Source organism: Notamacropus eugenii, chromosome 6, assembly GCF_028372415.1.
Source record: "Notamacropus eugenii isolate mMacEug1 chromosome 6, mMacEug1.pri_v2, whole genome shotgun sequence".
NCBI classification, from domain to species: domain Eukaryota; kingdom Metazoa; phylum Chordata; class Mammalia; order Diprotodontia; family Macropodidae; genus Notamacropus; species Notamacropus eugenii.
Window position 1 is genome coordinate 222,663,549 of NC_092877.1, and position 20,411 is coordinate 222,683,959.

Sequence of the window (20,411 nt, forward strand, 5' to 3'; positions counted from 1 at the left end):
TCTTGGGATAATTAACCAGGTATGACATGCTGATTAACTACTGATGACATCACAACAGCTAAGCCTTCTATAGGATTTCAAGTATATTATCTCATTTGATCCTCACAATAATCCTGTGAAGTTGAGTATTATTCCCATTTTTACAAATAAGGAACTGAGCCCCATCTGGGGTAAGTGACTTGCCAAGTTCATCCTGCTTGCAAATGGCAGTTGGGGCTTAATGACTCCAGAGTTCATGATTCTGTAGTTAATATTTTTTAACTATAACATAGCTGGCCTGCCAAAATTCAAATACCTATGTGGGTAAAATAAAATAGTTTTAAGAAATTGGGGAGGGAGGAGCAGTTTGATAAATCAATCTGAGATTGCTGAGTGGCAAGCACAAGATTTTCATCTCTCCTGTCTTCCAAATTTCAGATTGTTATTCCTATAGAAATACTGGATCTCCAAGCAAGAATTAACAGGCTTTCCTTGTTTTGGCAGCTGGCCAAGATTGAAAATAATAAGCCTCTACATGCTTTAAATGATTCTTTGACTAAGGAAAGGAGGGGAAGTCTAGCGGGGGAAACAAAGTATTTGCTGAATTTGGACACTGTAGATGTGGAGCTTATCGGAACAATAACAAAAAACCTACAAGAGTGAATTATCCTCATAGGTCATCTATACTAGCCAAATTAAGCAGACAATTGCTCAAACTTTTATTTCTTTGCCATTATAGAATGAACCAAAAAAAATGCTTTCTTTTTAAACTATGTGATATGTACATTTAGGCCTACCTAAACAACAGCACTCTGGGCCTTTCCTTTGGGTGAACAGCCCTTTGGGCCTTTCCTTCAGAATACTCTCAATAAAGAGACACAGTACTTGGTATGGTACACTTTAGTGAAAGACTGCTAGAAGTAAAATCAGAGAAACTGGGTTCAAAGCCTAGCTTTGGCACTTAATCCTTGGCAAGTCCCTTAATTTCTCGATGCCTCAGTTTCCTCATCTATAAAATAGGAGTTGTATCACATATATTTTTAGCTCTAAATCTGAGATACTAAGCTGTGTGTAGAAAAATTAATAAATTAACCTTTAACCTTGGTGACTAGTGTAAGAAGTTATACTCAAAATACGCTAAAAGGAAAAAAAAACACATCAGTTGTCTTAATGTTATACTTACCAGTTTCTCCTGCTGTTTTATTCTTCCCATGAGGTTTATAGAGAACATAAGAACAGCCTTTTACATGGAAGTGGTCATTAATTTGTCTAAACCATCTGAAAAAGCAAGAAGACTTAATATGGAACAGTTTTTTGAAGAAAACATCCAACACAAATTTAAATGAAACTTTGAGTCAAAAATATGACATATTTAATATAACAGTAACATTTACAGGAAGCTCAAATAAAATATGTGCCTTGCTATCAAGTAAACATCCTGCAGTACTAATATTTTTAAAAACAAATATATAACTGGAAACAAAGTAAATGTCCATTGACTGGGTAATAGCAGAGTAGGAAAAAACTACAATCTGTGAATGTCATATTATTGTACAGCAAGGAATGAATAATAAAAAGAATTCAGAGAAACATGGGAAGATTTCTATGAACTGATGCCGTGATGTGAGAGAACAATGTACAAAATGGCTACAGTAATATAAATGAAAAGATCATTAAAAACAAGTTGAACTCCAAGTAACTGAAAAAGCAACAATGGGCTCAGACAACAGATAATGGAACCTGCTTCCCCCATCCTCACAGAATAGAGGCAAAGGCCTCCTTATGAAATGTGGTTACTGTATCTTGTGTTTGACTTAACGTTTTTCTTTCTCATAAAGGAAGGTTTAGTCTTAGGGGGAACTGGCTATAATGTAAAGACAAAAGGCAGCAATAAAATGTATCTTAGGAATAAAAATAAAAATTAGGTTCTATGATTTAAAGATCAATGTTACCCTTTTACACATAGGTTGTTTAACTTGTATAAACTGATGCAAAGTGAAGTGAACAAGACCAAGAGGACTATTTATATAATAACAACACCTTTATCAAGACAAATAGCTTTGAAAGACTGAGGAGCTCTGATTAATGCAATGACCAAGGAGTCTCATGATGAAACATGCTGCCCATCTCCAGAGAGGCAATGGACTCGGGGTGCAAAATGAGGGAGTATTGTGTGTACGTGTATTCACATATACATCTTATATGTGTGTTTATACATATATATGTATATTCACACATGTATATACATGAGTGTTCACATATACATGAATGAGATGGTCAAGAGAAGAATTTGTTTTGCTCAACATTACATGTTTGCAACAGGCTTTGTTTCTCTTGCTTTCTCAGTGGGGCTGGAGGGTTAGGGAAGTAGAAGTGGGGAAGAGGATTCAGACCTGAAAATAAAATAATATTGAATTTTCACTGTCTACTTTATCCCTCATTAAGGTAGCATATTTTGGGGTATGGCCAACTCATGAATTTGTTTTGTTTGAATATACATGTTTATAACAGGTTTTGTTTTTCTTGCTTTTTTTAGTGAGGGATACGGTCTGTAGAGGGAGATGTGGGATGGAGTGTGTGTGTGTGTGTGTGTGTGTGTGTGTGTGTGTGTGTGTGTGTGTGTGTGTGTGTGTGTGCGTGTATAGAATTTGAACCTGAAAAAAAAATAAAATTGAATTTTCACAAAGATAATTTCCTACCTCATTAATGTGGTATTTCCAGTAAAAGGACCAAACCGAATATCTTCAAATGGAGGTTGAAAGCCCAAGATGTGTAAAGCTTCTTCTTGAGTAACAGGTGGAAGGCTAAAAGAAAAACATCATTTATGATAGACATATATTTATATAATAACAACAACATTGTCAAGACAAATAGCTTTGAAAGATTGAGAAACTCTCATCAGTGTAATGACCAACCACAATTCCAGATAAGTAGATAGATAGACAGACATATAGAGAGACAGATAGATATCCATACAACAAAAATAAATATTTCAACAAAGACAAAAATAAATTATCACAGAAATACAACTTTAAAATACAAGTCTGAGTTAAGAGAGCCAACACAAGCCAAGAGTCGCTGCTTTCAGGGAGACTGAGGCTGGCAGAAAACTTGAGCTTAGTGGTTCTGGGCTTCTGTGAGCTAAACCAATCAGCTTTAAGGTTCATTAAGACTAGCATCAAATAGATGAGATCATCCAAACTGGGGGCTACCAAGTGGCCAAAGAGGGGCAGATAAGCACAAGTCAGAAATGGAATAGGTCAAAATTCTTGTGCCCATCACTAGTGACATCGGGCTCACAACTCGTTCCACTTTTGGCCAGTGTGAGATGAAGAGGTCTAGTATTAAGGAGGAAAATGCATATCTAATTAAAGGCTAAGCAGATGCCTTAAGTCATGTTTAAATACCATTTGGGGAACACTGCGTATGGATGAATGTGTATGACTTACTTTCCAGCTCCCATTGTGCTATACAAGAAATTCCAACAAGATATCAATGAGGAGATGCCACAGGAAGTCTTATACTGAGGTCGACTGATACAGTACCTGAGGAAAGAATAGTTTATTTTGGTTATTTGAGTACAAGCTATGCAAATGGATAGTTTATCAAAGTTCATGTGATAAATGCAGATTTCAGTTTATGAAATAGCAATCAAGAAGCATTTATTAAGCACCTACTATTTTCTAGGCCCTGGATTAAGGACACAAACAATGAATAACTCAATCTCTATTTTCAAGAGGTTTAAAAACCAATGAGAAAAGCAAAAGTTTCATATTTAAATATATGCAAAATAGATTTTAAAAAGAATAAATACAAATTAGTTGTTAAATACAAAGTAGTTTGGGAGAGATGGCAAGAGCAGTTCAGAGAACAGGAAAAGTTTTACCAAGAAGCTTGCTTAAGCTGTGTTTTGAAGAAAGAGGAATTTTATGAGGCAAAGATAAGGGGGAAGGGCATTCTAGGCATAAGAACAGCCAATACAAAAGCACAAAGAGTGAAGATGAAAGTCTAGAGGTCTAGAGAGGAGTTAAGATTGGATAAACAGAACTGAGAATCATCTGTATAGAGATAACTCCATCATCCTTCAGTGGCTGTTCCCCATACAGGGAATGCTGTCCTTCCTCAGCTCCTTCACCTCCTGACTTCCCTAACTTCCTTCACCACTCTTCTCAGATCCCACTTTCTGAAAGAGGGTTTTTCTCAGGTCATCCTACTGCCACTCTCATCCTTACTGCTGGAAGACACTATTAATGCCTTCTCTCTGAGATATCTTCCATCTACTTTGTATATAGCTTGTGTGTACATGTTTGTTTCATGTTGTCTCTCATTGGAATATGGGCTTCTCAAAATTAAGGACTGTTTTTGTTTTTCTTTCTATCCCCAGTGCTTACAGTGCCTGACATGTAGTAAGTACACAACAAATGTTTGGTGACTGACTAACTGACTTGCTCAAGATCATACAAGTGCTAAGTACAGGAGATGAGGTTAGAACCTAGGTCTATGGATTTCTAGAGTCCAGTGTACTTTCTACTTTCCTATTCTCAGTCCTTCAGTGGCCCCTTGAGATCTCTAATGGGGCACTTCCTCCCTGATTATTTAGATCATAACCATATACATCTCATCCTGTAAGATTCATAACAATGACCCTCAACATTTCTCAATATGAATTTGAAAGTAAGGTATAATCCTGTATTTCTTCTAATTATTTTAAACTGATATTTCAGCTGATTATATGCCTCTCTCATACTTCAAAAAACTTTACGTACCAATGATGTCATAGAGCAGACATATACCAATGTGAAGAAGATGTCTTCAAATCAAATATTAATCATGTGTCTACTCAAAGCACTGGGCATGACTCATGGGACTTTAAAAGAAATATAAAACAAGATCCCTACTACAAACATGAGAGCTATAGGGACCCTTAAAGATCATCTGGTCCTATTTTCTCATTTAAAAAAAAAAGGAAATTGAAGCTCAGAAATGTTAACTGACTTATCCAAGGTCACACAGCTTGTTAGTAGAACACACAACACTAAAATCCAGGGTTTTTATTCCAATGTCCTTTTTTCAAACACTTCAAAGAATTTATAACCTAATTTCTGTAATATAAATTTGTTTAAACAGTTCAATAAAATGAAAAAGACTCAAGAAACACTAAATTTGCCTCATATTATCTTTCTTCCTCTGGTTATTCCCTACCAGTAGGGTTACTGAACAGTGTAATTGCCCTAAAGATGGGGAAAGGAAAACAAGAAGCTTGGATAAACTGTAATCTGTACCATTTTTACCTTAATCATCTAGCATTGGCTGAAAATAGAAAAAAATATAGAAATTCTCCAAAGAACGCATGTCATACCTACTCTATATTTCAGTTCTTTGATAATAAGTAGGTAGGTATTGCAAACAAGATCTAAATTATGTTGTAATACGGATGCCAATGACATGTTCTCAAAGACAGAATTATACACTTCACCCCTTGTATGTAGACCTTTCATCACTCTGTTTCCCATTGGACAAACTCCAATCTTTATATTTAAGACATTTAGGAATATAGTCTTCACCTACCTCTCCAACCCTCTCACAAATGCCCGACACAAAACTAAATTGTTCTACTTTTCTACAAAGGCCCATACAAATTCCTACCTGGGCACATTTGCTCACAATCTCCTGGCCTGAAATGCCCTTTCCGTCATCTCAATTTGTTTATATTCTAGCTTTCCACAAAATTCAGTTTAGATACTGCTTCCTCCATTAGCCTTCCTGAATTGCGTTGTCCTTGATGATCACTCCCTCCACGCAAGTGCAATCCCCTCAATTTCCAGATGAAGAAACTGAGGCTAAGGTTCAGTGACTTGCCCAGCATCACAATGCTGGTATGTGCCTAAGATAGGATTCATACTCAGTTATTTCAACTCCATGCTCACTAAGCCCATTTCATTAGAAGAGACCTTAGAGGTTATTAACTCCATTCCTCTCATTTTACAAATGAGGAAACTGAGGTCAAGAGATTAAGTGACATGACCAAAGTAGCAAAAATAGGATTTGAACCTACATATACTTTGTTATGTATCTTTTATGTCTATTTTCTGTCTCTAATCAAACTTCAAGCCCCATGAAGACAAGCACTATTTTACACTTCGTTTTATCTTCACCTCCCTACATGTAAAATAGGCACTGACCATATTAGCATTGAAATTTCATACAAATTTTATATAAATTAGTAATAAACATGTTTGAGCCAAAGATAATTATAACTGTTTAATACTACCATCGCCTGAGGTCTAATACTTTCCGCTGCTTAATGTCTTCAAGAGTAGAATACTGAGGACACTCCTTGTTATGTTTTCCCTTTTTTTCTGAAGTCTTTTTTTTGGAAACTTGTTTCTTCACATTGCCTGAAAAAGGAAATTTTGGAATTACTAGCTACTTCATAGTATGTTCCAGTTACAGTCACTTCCAAATATACAGTAAAACTTAAAAGGAATTTTGTCAATATCATTAAAAATTATAATCTCAAGCATATTCAAATAACTAATTTATTTCTAGGAATATACCCTGTTATGAAAAAGAAATTTCTAACTTGCCTCAAAAGATGTTCCTTAGCCAAAGTGAAACTATAATCATATTTGAAACCTGGTTATTGGAACTTGCCATTTTTAGATGCTATGGGACTATTAAGTGACTGTTCTTCTGAGTCTAACTACAGGTATGGGAAACAAGAAAGGCGATCTGAGCCTCTAATACATGATGCCAGTAAGCTGATGAGATGCTGGTATGAACTGCATAAGGGAAGGGTGGGAGAGCGGCTGTTCAGCATGGGCTGAGGTAGGATTCTCCTGACTCAATTTCCCCACTGACACCTGGCAGACTTTAAGCCTGACTGAATGCAAGTGGACAATCTAATCCTGCCTGGAACTGACATGACGTTGGGGAGATATTGTATCCCTGCAATGTCCCTACTCTTGGTGGCAATTTCCTATAGTCAAAAGGTTTGTAAGCTTAATACCAGATCTATTCAATTATAGATCATTGGTAGGGGAACATCCGAGGTTGTCTAAAATTAAGCTATTAGGCATAGGACTTTAGACCAACAACAATAAGTTAGGGTCCTTTAATTCTTAGTAATACTGTGGAGACAAGTAAGTCAAGAGCTTGTGAAGTTAGCAACATAAGTATTATTCGTGTCTCAGTTGGTTAATTGTTTAAAAAAAAAATTTCTTTTGTGGTCCATATTGTAAATACTTTAAAAAGAAGTATCACCTGAACAAAAGTTGGAATTACTTTATCTGTTATAAACTGTGTTAAAAATAAATAAAATTTTAAAAATTTAAAAAAAAAGAAATTTCTAACTGAAATATCAAAAATGTTTCTTTTCCAGAGCCTCACATTTCTGGTACTCAGCTTATAATTCATCTATCTAACTTTAGTCATATCTGGAAAGTGAGATAATCATGTGGCAATATTGTTTAAATTGTCTTTTAAAAAATCTTCTTATTTATAAAACTATATTTTGTAATAAAACCATTAAAAGCATTAAGGTAATATGTGAAAAAGTACTATTTTTGTAAACTTCAGACCACAAAATTTTAAAAATAACTACATTCATAGAGTGTTTAAAAACATCATTGGCTCCAGGACTAGAAGGAAAAACATTTGTAACCTTCACATAGACAATAGGCAATAAAATCCCAATTTTATTGAAATTCTACTTAAATTAATGATAATAACTGATGTATTCTACTTTAAAGATTACAAAGGACTTTACAAACAATATTTCACTTGGGCTAACAACTTATGAGTTATGTACAGTAGATCATATTGTGCTCATTTTATTAATGAGGACCCTGGGAATGAGAGAAGATTCATGATCTACTTCCTGATGCTCATCAAGTTAGTAAAGTATCAGAAACAGAATCTGAACTTAGGCTTTCTGGACTGCAAGATTAGTACTTTATTTAAAAATAAATAAATTGAAATAATTAAATAGATTAAATATTTTAAAATATTCAATTATATATTATATTTTTCTTTATCTAAATAAAATATGCATTATTTTATTGACCTGAATTACTTAAATGCTAGTACTTTCTTATCATGAGTCTTTTCAGGGAGTTTGTGGGTATAGCAAGTCAGGAACTGTGACTGCACTAGTACAAGAGACTGCTGGTGTAGAATTTTCTCCAGTGATTTAGATCAGCAACTCCTATGTTACTTATAATCTTCCATGGTTGCCTGGGATAGTTAGTAGTGCTTTGTACATGGTTATATAGCTAGTATGTGTCAAAGGCAGGATATGAACCCAGGGCTTCATGACCACATGATTCTACTCCATTCATGCTACCTTTTTGAGTCTTTTAGCAATCTTAAAATGCAAATATTCAGCCATGCACTAAGAAAAAAACCAGCAAAACACTGGGCATCAGCTTTAATCCACATTGGCACACTTGATCTGCATCTGCAATGCAGCCAAATATTGGCTAGAATTATACATGTTACTGATAGAAAGGGAATTTCAGTATTCCAAATGAAATTCTGTGGTAATGAAAACTTTAAGAATAAGGAACAACAAATTTTCCCTTTAAATCATTTCTTCTGAACCTTCTTAGATACAGCTTAATTTTTTACAGAGCTTAACCACTACTGGCAAAACATTACCAAAGCTTCTTATGCCAAAATGGATACTTATCTCTGACTCTTGGTTTCTTCATATATACAAAAATGGGCATTGGACTGCATCATCTCCAGGTCCCTTCTAATCTTAATATCAAGATTAAGATTCAATGAATGTTTTCCCCTTTTAGCTATGAGGCTTGATTTCCAGAATCACAGAAGAAAGCAAACCTATCTTCTGCCGTGCTTCCTCCTGGACCTGACAGGCAAGGGTACTAAGACTAAAGTACAGGGCTGTGAACAGTCAATCTCAAACCCCACCAATCATAGCTCCAATAGGTGTTCATATATTGCTTCTCTTCCTTAGCATTTAATTCCTATGATCCTCATGAGACATATGTGTCATGCATTCCAAATGAAAATATGCCATGAAATCCAAGCATCCTAACTTAACAGTGAGCAGGCCCAAAGCTTCAACTACATTCAGTGTTGCAGAAGGCATTTGGAGCCATTTAGATTGAGATACTCTTGAGGTGGAGGATGGTGGGAAGAAAGATGTAGGAGCATTTACCACAAACTGATCCTAATAGCCAATCTCTACTTTTCCCCTCTACCTCAATCCTGTCCACCCCAGCCACCTGACTACTGAAAGAAGAAAGGGCAGAGGTGGCACTTATAAAGCACTTTTAAGCTTTAGAACCACTTTCCCCATAATGGCTATCAGGTTGGTAGACCTGGATTCTAATTTTAACTTAACCACTGCTTTGCAGAGTGAAGCAGGGCAATTCATTTAACTTCTCTTAGTCCCAGTTTGCTCATCTGTAACATGAGCATAAAACGATATGTTCCACATACCACCCCCATTGTTAATATATGTAAAGGCTCCATGAAAACGTAAAACATTCAACACAGAGCATGTTGTATCTGAATGTACAAAGGAAATATATTTATGAAATACATTGCTTCTTTTGAAAAGGTCCCAGCTTCAAGTTATCGAAATAGTACATAGAACTGCTTCCAAAAAGCATAAAATTGATATGCTTATTTCTTTTATTAGACAATAATTTCAGTCTTTGTATTTGGAGGAAAATTGTTTAAACCATATATTTCTCTAAGTATGTCCTTATTAATATAAGGCCTGCATTTTTCTGTACATTTGGATTGAGTGATTCCTTACCTGATTTATTTTTCAAGTTTGCAGTCACTCCATTAAATTCAGACTTATCGATTTCCCAGGCAAGTGGCAGCTTGCCAAAACTATTAGATAAGCTTTCCAAGTTACTATCTTCATTGTAGATGATCTCTGATGAACTAGTTGGGATACCAATGTATCTGGCTGAATTATTTCCAACAGTTATAGAAGTGCTATTGGCAAGGCAAGAAGAAAGAGTAGAATTTGGAGTTTTATAGATTGAGGTTGCCTGGTTGAGAAAGGCATAGTCTGAGCAGATGGCATAGATTTTTTCCCTAGTATGAGTCACCGGACAACTCCATGGATAACGACCGTCTCCACCAGAACCCAATGGTGTTGTTGAGGCATTGGTGGGGCAGAAAGATTTGACAGCACCTTTCAAATTCTGCTCTGGAGACTCTCTTTCAGATTTATGGTCACAGTTTCCAGAATCATTTGATCTTTCTGTGTCTACAATGTTAGGCATTGAATGAAATGGCAAAATGTTGTTCCCAGGAAGATTTCTTCAACTTCAGCAGCCTACAGCATTCTCCAAAGATTTACATGGGGTTATTTGCAACACCTAAATAAAAAGGGTGGGATAAAGAGAAATAGGTCAGCAAGCAATTACATGCCCCAAAGAGGAATTAAATGTTTAGTATTAAATGTTATTCACCCTCAGTTATAAATGACCTCTGGAGCAACTGGTAGCTGCTCTTTATATTATTTTAAGTGAAATATTATTTTGAAAATCAATCAATCAAATTAACATTTATTAAGTGCCTACTATGTGTCAGTCATTGTGCTAGGAAATTATTAACTTTGTTTTTTGAAAGTGTCAACCTGAAAGTTTGGTTAAAAGAGGCAACAGGCTAAATTCATAATGTTTATTCCCTTAAAGCTAGCAGATATGTGATCATGGAGCCAGAAGGAAATTTCTGATTGCCTCATACAAGAATGACCAGGCTTAAATACACTTTACCATGAGAAAGGAACTTTCTTACTTGTATAAATTGTAAACACAGCGAGACAAGACAATTGACAAGGTAGTCAGTTGGAAATTATGATTCCAGGATATCCTGTCTCTGCATATCAAGATAAGAAGAATCCAACCACTCTGGTTGCAGGGATCCTGTCATAAACAGGTCTTTGAAGTTGTTGACACAGAACAGAGCATTTTTAGAGCAAAACAAAACAGTCTGATTGATTAGTTCAGGCTTTGACTATTATTAAAGTTCAAAAATGATATTAAATATTATCAAAGGTAAAGTACTATACAAACTCAAAATACAAAAGATGAAGTTTGCAGAACCTCCCTAAAATCTCTCAGTCATAAAAGTATAAATAACCTATGCAGAAATCTGTCACCTGACAAGAAACAATCCTAACAGTTTAGGAAGAGGTTGATTTTCAAGTCCAGGCTGGTTACCTTTGGAAGAAAGTGAGGAAGGGATTTAAACAAGTAACTGAATACAGGATTTGGGAACTAGAGATAGAAAAAGAATACAAGAGAACCTCCGGGTGAATACATTCAAAAGTAGCTTTAGGAGAAAACCTTGCTCTGTAGGGGGCAAACACCTTTAGAGCACAGCCTGTCAAAGGATTTAATCCCCATTCCACCACTCTTTGATCTTTCCAACTCTAGGCAAAACAGGTAGCTCCTCCATCCATTTCCTTATTTATACAAGCACAGAATGTTGGAGCAGAAAAGAACCTGACAGGCCATGTAGTCCAACCCCCACCTCGACCCAAGTAAAAAGAAAAATGTTGACAACCTTCAAAAATTATCAATTATCAAAACAAGCATTCAAAAGATTAATGAAATACACAGAGGCCAAACAGTACAGTGGAAAGACTGTGGCCCCAGAATAAAGAAACCTGAGTTCCTATCTGTTCCCCTTACTAGCTGTATGCCCTTGAGCAAATTACTTCTTCATTGGAGCCTGGGTGGGTACAATGGCAGGTAAAAATGAGGCTGGGAGGGGCAAATACCTGTTTACAGACAATCTATATGAAAGAACTTTGTACCAAAATTAATTCATTCAACAAACATATATATTCCTATATAAATGTGAGCTCTCATTATTTTTAAGTGATTCCAAAACCCATTCTACTATTTAATTATGTCCTCTAGAAGAGAATTAATCTGCTTTAAAACCATCACATTGAAATTTATAACTACTTTTTTTTTTAACCTTAGCAACTCTTAAGCAAATGTGATGTTTCTTTGAGACAAACTTTGATCTCATTAATACAGGAATCCTAAGTATGGAATTTCCTTCTGTTGAAACAGATCAGACTTGTTCTACAACTTAGAGTTTTAGAGAGCTGCCTCATACACAGAAAGGTTAAGTCAAGTCAACAATCATTTATTAAAAGCCTACTATGTGCCAGTCACTATGCTAAGGGGTGTGGATAAAAAGAAAGGCAAAAGACAATCCCTGTTTTCAAAGAGCTCCCGGTCTAATAAGGGAGATAATAATTAAACAACTAAGTAGAAATGAGATTAAAAACAGGAAAATTGGGGAAAAAATCAAGGAAGCAAAGGCATTATTAGCCTTGATAGTATTTAATATAAATTTTGGACTTTAATAAGGGCCAAAGCTTGAATTAAGAAGAGTCCTAAGAACCTAATAGTCTCTTTTGTTATCTTGAGTAAACTTAGAGAATGCCTCAATGAAGCAAATGGGCTGTCTTAGTAACTTCCTTACCAGATCCTTCTCCTGGCATCTTAGTGATATGGTAAAACACAGATGTCCTGGGTTGTAATTTCAATTAAAACTTTGTTAAAGGTACCCTTTCCTGTGTCAGCAGGATACCTGCCATCAGAGTGATGGGATTTTCTCCTTATCTTATGTCATAGAGACATGCTACAGAAAGGAAATTCACACAGCTTGGAAACATAAATCCCAACTGACACTACTTTGTTAATTGTCTTGTCTTTCTAAATTTACAATTTGTTCAACTAAGAGAGTTCCTTTCTCACAGTAAAATGTATATAAACCAGAAGATTTCTGTACCAGGTAGTCAGATAATTTTCTGGCTCCATAATGCATTATGTTACCGTTTTCTTTAAGGAGAAGTAATTAATTAATTAAATCACAAAATGTATACATTTAGCCTGTTGCCTTTTCTTTAACAAACTTTTCAGATCAACAACCTTAAGGGGAATCCAGAGAGGTTTCTTGCAGAAGATGTGATCTTAGCTGGGATTTGGAGCCAAGGAAGCCAAAAGGCAGAGATAAAGGAGATATATTGAGATATCAGGGAAAGGAAATGAAAATTCATGGAATAGGAAGATGGAGTGCCTTGTATAAGAAAATCACTGAATGAAAGAGTATATGTGGTGAAGTAAGGTGTAAATAAACTGGAAAAGTAGGAGGATATCACATTATATTGGGTTTTTTGACTTGCCATTAGTCTCACAGCCAGTATGTCAGAGGTAAGACTCGAACTCAGATTTTCCCAATTCTATGACAATACATTTTTATGAAGCTGTCTAATAAACATTAAATATTGTGCTTGGTATGTTTTTCTGTTAAAATTACTTTTCAGGGGCGGAGCCAAGATGGCGAAGTAGAAAGACGCACATACACATAGCTCCGAACCCACAAACCACAGAACGGCAGAGGGGACTAACCCAGGGCGAATTCTGCACCCAGAGACCACGGAATATTGGAGCGAGGGAGATTTCTGTTCCGGAGAGACCTGCAAACCTCTCGCGGGGGGACCTTCGGGCCGGGGACTGGGTGCCGGGGCGGGAAGAGGAGAGCAGCCCTGCCGCGGCAGCGACACCGTGGGAAAGAGATCCGAGAGGGCTGCGGAACGGAGTCTCCAGCGGCCACGCGGGTCCCCCCACCCACAGAGGGACCTGCAAACCTCTCGCAAAAGGTCCGTCGCACTGCAGACACGGTGCCTAGCCCGGACCTGCGTGGCGATGGTGGCCGCGGCTCCGAGAGACAAAGTTCTGAGAGGGATCCGGAGGCGGGATCTTCAGCAGCTGCACGGGCCCCCCACCAACAGGTGACGGACGGGGGTAGGTGAGAGAGTCTCTTTGGCGGGTTGAGAGGGGAGTGAGGTGCCCCCATAGCTCGGGACCCCCCGGGAGGTGGGGGCTGAGAGGCGGCTGCGGACGGGGGCTCCCCAAACGGACGGGAGCCTGGATCCATTGTGGAAGGTCTGTGCATAAACCTCCTGAGGGAATTGAGCCAGAGAGGCGGCCCTGCCCCTGACCTCAGCACCTGAACTTAATTCTCACACTGAATAGCAGCCCTGCCCCCGCCAAAAATCCTAAGGCGGGAAGCAGCATTTGAATCTCAGTCCCCAAACGCTGGCTGGGAGGACCAGGAGGCGAGGTGGGTGTGAGGAGAACATTCAGAGGTCAGGCCACTAGGTGGAGACAATGCCAAGAAAAGGGAAAAGAAATAAAACTATTGAAGGGTACTTTATCGGAGAAAAAAAACTTCCTCCCTTCCTTTCTGATGGAGAGGAACAATGCTTGCCATCAGGCAAAGACACAGAAATCGAGGATCCTGTGTCCCAGCCCACCCAATGGGCTCGGGCCATGGAAGAGCTCAAGAGGAATTTTGAAAATCAAGTTAGAGAGATGGAGGAAAGACTGGGAAGGGAAATGAGAGGGATAAGGGAGAAGCATGAAAAACAGATCAGCTCCCTGCTAAAGGAGAACCAAAAAAATCTTGAAGAAATTGGCACCTTGAGAACTAGCCTAACTCAGCTGGCAAGGGAGGTACAAGGGGCCAATGAGGAGAAGAATGCTTTCAAAAGCAGAATTAACCAAATGGAAAAGGAGATTCAAAAGCTTACTGAAAAAAATAGATCTCTCAAATCTGGAATGGTACAGGTGGAAGCTTTGGACTTTATGAGAAAGACAGATATCTCAGAACATACCGCGCAGATTCGAAAAATGGAAGATAATGTGAAATATCTTATTGGAAAAACAACTGACCTGGAAAATAGAATCAGGAGAGACAATGTAAAACTTCTGGGACTACCTGAAAACCATGATCAAAAGAAGAGCCTAGACATCATCCTCCACGAAATTATCAAGGAAAACTGCCCTGAGATTCTAGAACCAGAAGGCAAAATAAATATTCAAGGAATCCGCAGAACACCGCATGAAAGAGATCCAAAAAGAGAAACTCCTAGGAGCATTGTGGCCAAATTCCAGAATTCCCAGGTGAAGGAGAAAATATTGCAAGCAGCTAGAAAGAAACAATTCAAGTATTGTGGAAATACAATCAGGATAGTACAAGATCTGGCACCTTCTACATTGAGGGATAGAAGGGAATGGAATAGGATATTCCAGAAGTCAAAGGAACTAGGACTGAAGCCAAGAATCATCTACCCAGCAAAACTGAGTATAATACTTCAGGAGAAAAAATGGTCTTTCAATGAAATAGAAGACTTTCAAATTTTCCTGATGAAAAGACCAGAGCTGGAAAGAAAATTTGACTTTCTAACACAAGAATGAAGAGAACCATGAAAAGGTGAACAGCAAAGAGAAATCATAAGGGACTTACTAAAGTTGAACTGTTTACATTCCTACATGGAAAGACAATATTTATAACTCTTGAAACATTTCAGTATCTGAGCACTGGGTGGGAGTACACACACACACACATGCACACACGCACACATACATAGAGACAGAGTGCACAGAGTGAATTGAAGAGGATGGGATCATATACTAAAAAAAAAAAAATGAAATCAAGCAGTGAGAGAGAAATATTGGGAGGAGAAAGGGAGAAGTTATATGGGGCAAATTATCTCTCATAAAAGAGGCAAGCAAAAGACTTATTAGTGGTGGGATAAAGAGGGGAGGCAAGAGAAAAACATGAGATCTACTCTCATCACATTCCACTAAAGGAAAGAATATAATGCACACTCATTCTGATAAGAAAACCTATCTCATAATACAGGAGAGTGGGGGACAGGGGCACAAGCAGGAAGCGGGGGAGGATAGAGGGGAGGGCATGGGGAGGAGAATGCAATACGAGGTCGACACTCATGGGGAGGGAAAGGACCATAAGAAAATAGAAGTAATGGGGGACAGGACAGGATGGAGGGAAATATAGTTAGTCTTATACAACACAACTAGTATGGAAATCATTTGCAAAACTAAACAGATATGGCCTATATTGAACTGCCTGTCTTCCAAGGGGAAGGGGTAGAGAGGGAGGGAGCTAAAGAAGTTGGAACTCAAAGTGTTAGGACTAAATGTAATGTTCTTACCACTGGGTAACAAGAAACACAGGTTAAGGGGTCAAGAAAGCTATCCGGCCCTACAGGACAAAAGAGAAGACAGAGACAAGGGCAGGGAGGGAGGATAGAGGAGAGAGCAGATAGGTCACAGGGGCAATTAGAAAACTTGGGTCTGGGGGGGGAGGGGGAAAAAAGGGGAGAAAATTTGTAACCCAAAATTGTGTGAAAATTACTTTTCAAAAGGTCTTAAATATCTCAATAGAGGAAGAGTATACTTAGAGGTGATGAAAGCTTTTTTTATGGGGGGGGGCAATACTATTTGAATTTTTTTCAGGACTATAAGGAATATAGTCACAGAAGACACAAACAATGAGGACAATGGCAGAAGTTAACTAAAAAATTGATCAGTTGAGAAAAAAGAAGAAAAAAGAAAGCATAGCTAGAAGTTGAATTTCTACCTAAGTAATCACAGATAAAAGATATGAACCTTTCTCAAAATAAGAATTACAAACTATTAACCATATGAAAGAATATTCCAAAGCACTACTACTACAAATGCAAATCAAAAACAACTCTGAGGTTTCATCTTGCACGCAGTAAATTAGAAAAGATAACCAAAAATGGAAATAGTCATTGTTGGAGGGGTTGTAGAAAGACATGCATACGGATACATTGTTCTTGGATTTTGTAAAGATAATAACTAAAATGCCAATAACCTTTGACCCAGAGATTTCGCTGCAGGGCACATGATGAAAAGAAGTTAATGACAAAAATAAAGACTCCCCCATACCAAAATATTCATAGTAGCAATTTTTGTAGTAGCAAAGAAATAGAAACAATGTAGATAGTCATCAATTGGGGAATGGCCAGACAATGTATATTATACAAATGTAACATTACTGTCAAAAAAATTGAAACTGAATATTGGGAAATTATAATTATCAATCTTGGTCCCAAACAAGAGATATGAGTAGACACATCATCAAATTTCTTTGCAGAGTTGGGGATCTATGGGTATGGAACACTGCCTATAACATCAAACTTTTTTTATATGTTGGTTAATTTTGCTAAACTGTTTTTTCTTTCTTTTCATTCTACATTGTAAAAGATAGTTCACAGGTAAAGGGATACATTAGGATGCACATAATTTTTAATAGGTCTCCGAGGCAGCAAAGACAGCTTTGGGTTACATTAGACATTTGGTCAAATATTTTAATTACAGAGAAAATTTTCCTACCATAGATCCAAGTCAGACAGTCCCCCTGTCCAATTACCAGAAGTTTGCCATGGTGGTTATCTATAGTAGTTAGCCATGAGAGTTAACAATGAATACAACAGGGACTCGGGTCCAACAAGTGAAGACAATAGCAATTTTCTCTGTGCCCTTAAACACTGTAATGTGTTTCCATCACGGTCAAGAAACATTCATATGTAAACAAAATAAAGATTAGGCTCCCTACAACCAGAGAAGGTGAAAGGGCTAGAGGAATGTGTAACACCAATATAAAAACAAGCTCATTTTGAGCATAGGGGCAACATTAATGGCCCATAAAGTTCTTCTGTGACATTATGGAGTTTATTCATGATGAAAAGTTGTAAGTTCAATTAAAATCGCTCTAAGTAAGAAAAATCCTAAGAGATTGGTCTCTTCATCTAAATTTACATTTATATCTATCTCTTTAGCCCCTGACCTCTGTGATCAATGCAAAAATTCAGGTTACTGGAGATGTTTGGATAATGGAAGACTATATTAGAGTGTCTATGGCACCAGTAGAAGATAAGGAAAGAGTGAGTATATCTTTTGTTGTGAAAAGGTCCTTGAGTATATGAGTAAACTGGTGGAGTCAGCCTTGTTCTTCTACTCTAATATGCTTGTAGAGCTGCCCAGTCCTCTTGAATATCTAGTTCCCTTCAGTATCACAGACTAGGACTACCTTCTCATTCTCCTTTCACTGGTTGCCCCAGGGCTTATAGTTCTTGGTTTTGCTCTTATAACCTCACTTTTTCTCTCTCTTCTAGATACTCAAAATCTCTATCTAGTTCTGAAATTACTCTTTCCTTTTATAGGGATTCCTTAGGAAATCACCAAGTCTCACACAATGGCTTTGATCGATTCGAAGAGGTGTAAGTACTAGCCCTATTCATACTTGACTCTGATACACAGATTTAATCAAAAAGTGTTCTTACCTAACAAAGGTAATTACTTTTATGTGGATGGAAAATCAATGGAGCTCCCACTTCAAAGGAAAAACAAAAGAGAAAAAAAAGAATCTCAGGATGTAAAAGAGAATCCTAACCTATGTCAGGAGGTTGGAGTATAGAAGAATATATCTCCTAAAATGAAGAGGAATAGGACTATTAAATCTTTGGAGCTGAATACTTACACAGATATTTACTTCCTACAGACGAAAGAGCTGTACCCATTTGAGAGAAGGGGTAGCCCCTCAGGTAGGAATAAAATGAGGTTTCATAAGTAAGATCTACAGTGAGGCCACCCAGTATTAGTCAGAGGGGAAAAAGATGAGTTGAAGTAGATGGTGACTCTTTGTTGAGAGGTACCAAGGGAGCCATGTTGACCTGCCCTCATAAATGAGGAAGTATACTGTCTTCCTGAAGCATGTATCTGGGACGTGATAATCTCACAAGACTTGCCAAACCTAATGACCAGTACTCATTTTAGTGATTCCAATGGGAACAATACTGAGAAGACAGGAGACCATGCCAGTGAAGGAACTGGGTATGTTTAATCTTGACAAGAAAAGATTTGAGGTAGGTGCTATAATCGCCATAGTCAAATACTTCTGTCATGTAAAAGCAGGATCAAACTTATTCTACTTCGCTCCAGAGGCAAAATAGGAACAATGGTGACATTACAATACAACCACGAAATCTTCACCCAAATGTAAGAAATGTCTTTGAAATAATTAGAGCACTACAAAAATCTCAGGAATGGATGCCCCTGATGACCATCCCTGGAGATCTTCAATTAGAAGTATGCTAATCATTGTTGGGGATATTTGAGAGTAGATTCCTGTTGATATTTTATTTGGACAAGAAGGCTCCTGAGGTGCCTTCGAACTGAGCTTGTGTGATCCTGTCAATATGGAATGAGAGCAATCCAGAGGTTAAAATAGTTTAAGTATTACTGTCATTAGTTAATTCTCCACTTCTATTAAAAACAAAGATATCTTCAAAAATAAATAGTAAAGTCTGGATGGGACTGGTTAATTCAATCTAGACATTATTGAGGACCAGATTCTTTTCGTCCTCATATTTGCCTTGTCCATTAACAGCTCCATTGGAGAAGGGGAAGTGTGTTAAACCCCAATCTTCTCATGCTTGTGCTTGTTATCAGCTCTGGCCTAACAGAGGAAAGTTCAAAATTCTGGTTTATCAAAGATTTAAATATTATGTGTAGAGTTATATTATCCATGCTGTCCCTGTTCTCCTTCATTACAAATAATAAAAAATCAACTGTAAGATTAAGGCGAATATATGTATATATATATATATATATATATATATATATATATATATATATATATATATATATATATATATATACATATATATACATATATACATGTATATATTTGTATATACACACCTATCTATATATAAAAGCATTCTAGAAGACAGGGAGATCAGTCTTTTATCTTTTTTTTTTTTTTTTTTGCTGTTCAAATAACATTTAATTTTCCTAATAATTGAAGCTTCTTTCTCTAAATGCCAAAAGGAAGAAAAAACTTGACCATCATGGATGGAAAGCTTTCTAAAACTTATTACGTATTTCTCTTCCTTCTCAAACATAACACACTGAACATAATTAAAACTTCTCTTTAAGACTCAACGTCATATTATGAATCTCAGTTATTTCACATCACTGTAATACAGTGCTTCTTTCAGGGGCTATTGAAGTTTGTTGAACAGCTTGTCTCAGACTACTATATTTGGGGGAGGGGAGATTTTGTCTGGTTTTATAATATTCAGCCTCTTTCCTCACAGTTTAAGTACAATATGATCCTGCAGGTAATAGTACCCTCCCCGCCAAATTTGGTAGATGATGCTAATTAGAAGGGGAAATATTTTAACCATAGATAAGATCCAAACCAGGCATTCTAATACTTGTATTTAATATTGGCATGTTTCTGTACATGTTGTTTATCCCCAGTAAAGAGTAATTCCTTAAAGGTGTAGGTGTTTTATTTTTTGTCTTTGTAACCCCTTTACCTAGCATAGTGCCATGAACATAGCTGGCACTGAGAGAGAATAAAGGAATGAATGAATAAAATGGCCAAGCAATAGTTTCTCCCTTATTGGTGCTATTAGTGTGATATATCTGGATGCTTCTTCTCATTTACTATTTGAAATCTGACATGGACTCTGAAAACAAATAACTAAGCTTTTAAGAACTGTACCTAAAATA

The 20,411-nt window shown here is 37.1% G+C and overlaps 1 protein-coding gene across 3 annotated transcripts in view; it reads right to left on the reverse strand.

Annotated features, from left to right (window-relative positions):
- Positions 1-20,411, reverse strand: part of BIVM (basic, immunoglobulin-like variable motif containing) — a 47,756-nt gene that overhangs the window by 22,322 nt on the left and 5,023 nt on the right. For all 3 annotated transcript variants that reach the window (XM_072622013.1, XM_072622012.1, XM_072622011.1), the window contains 5 exons: positions 9,770-10,346; positions 6,251-6,377; positions 3,429-3,524; positions 2,679-2,783; positions 1,163-1,257 (listed from right to left, as the gene is read on the reverse strand). In XM_072622013.1, coding sequence (XP_072478114.1) covers positions 1,163-1,257; positions 2,679-2,783; positions 3,429-3,524; positions 6,251-6,377; positions 9,770-10,250 — 904 coding nt within the window. In that variant the 5' untranslated portion in view covers positions 10,251-10,346. The remainder of the gene's footprint in view (positions 1-1,162; positions 1,258-2,678; positions 2,784-3,428; positions 3,525-6,250; positions 6,378-9,769; positions 10,347-20,411) is intronic.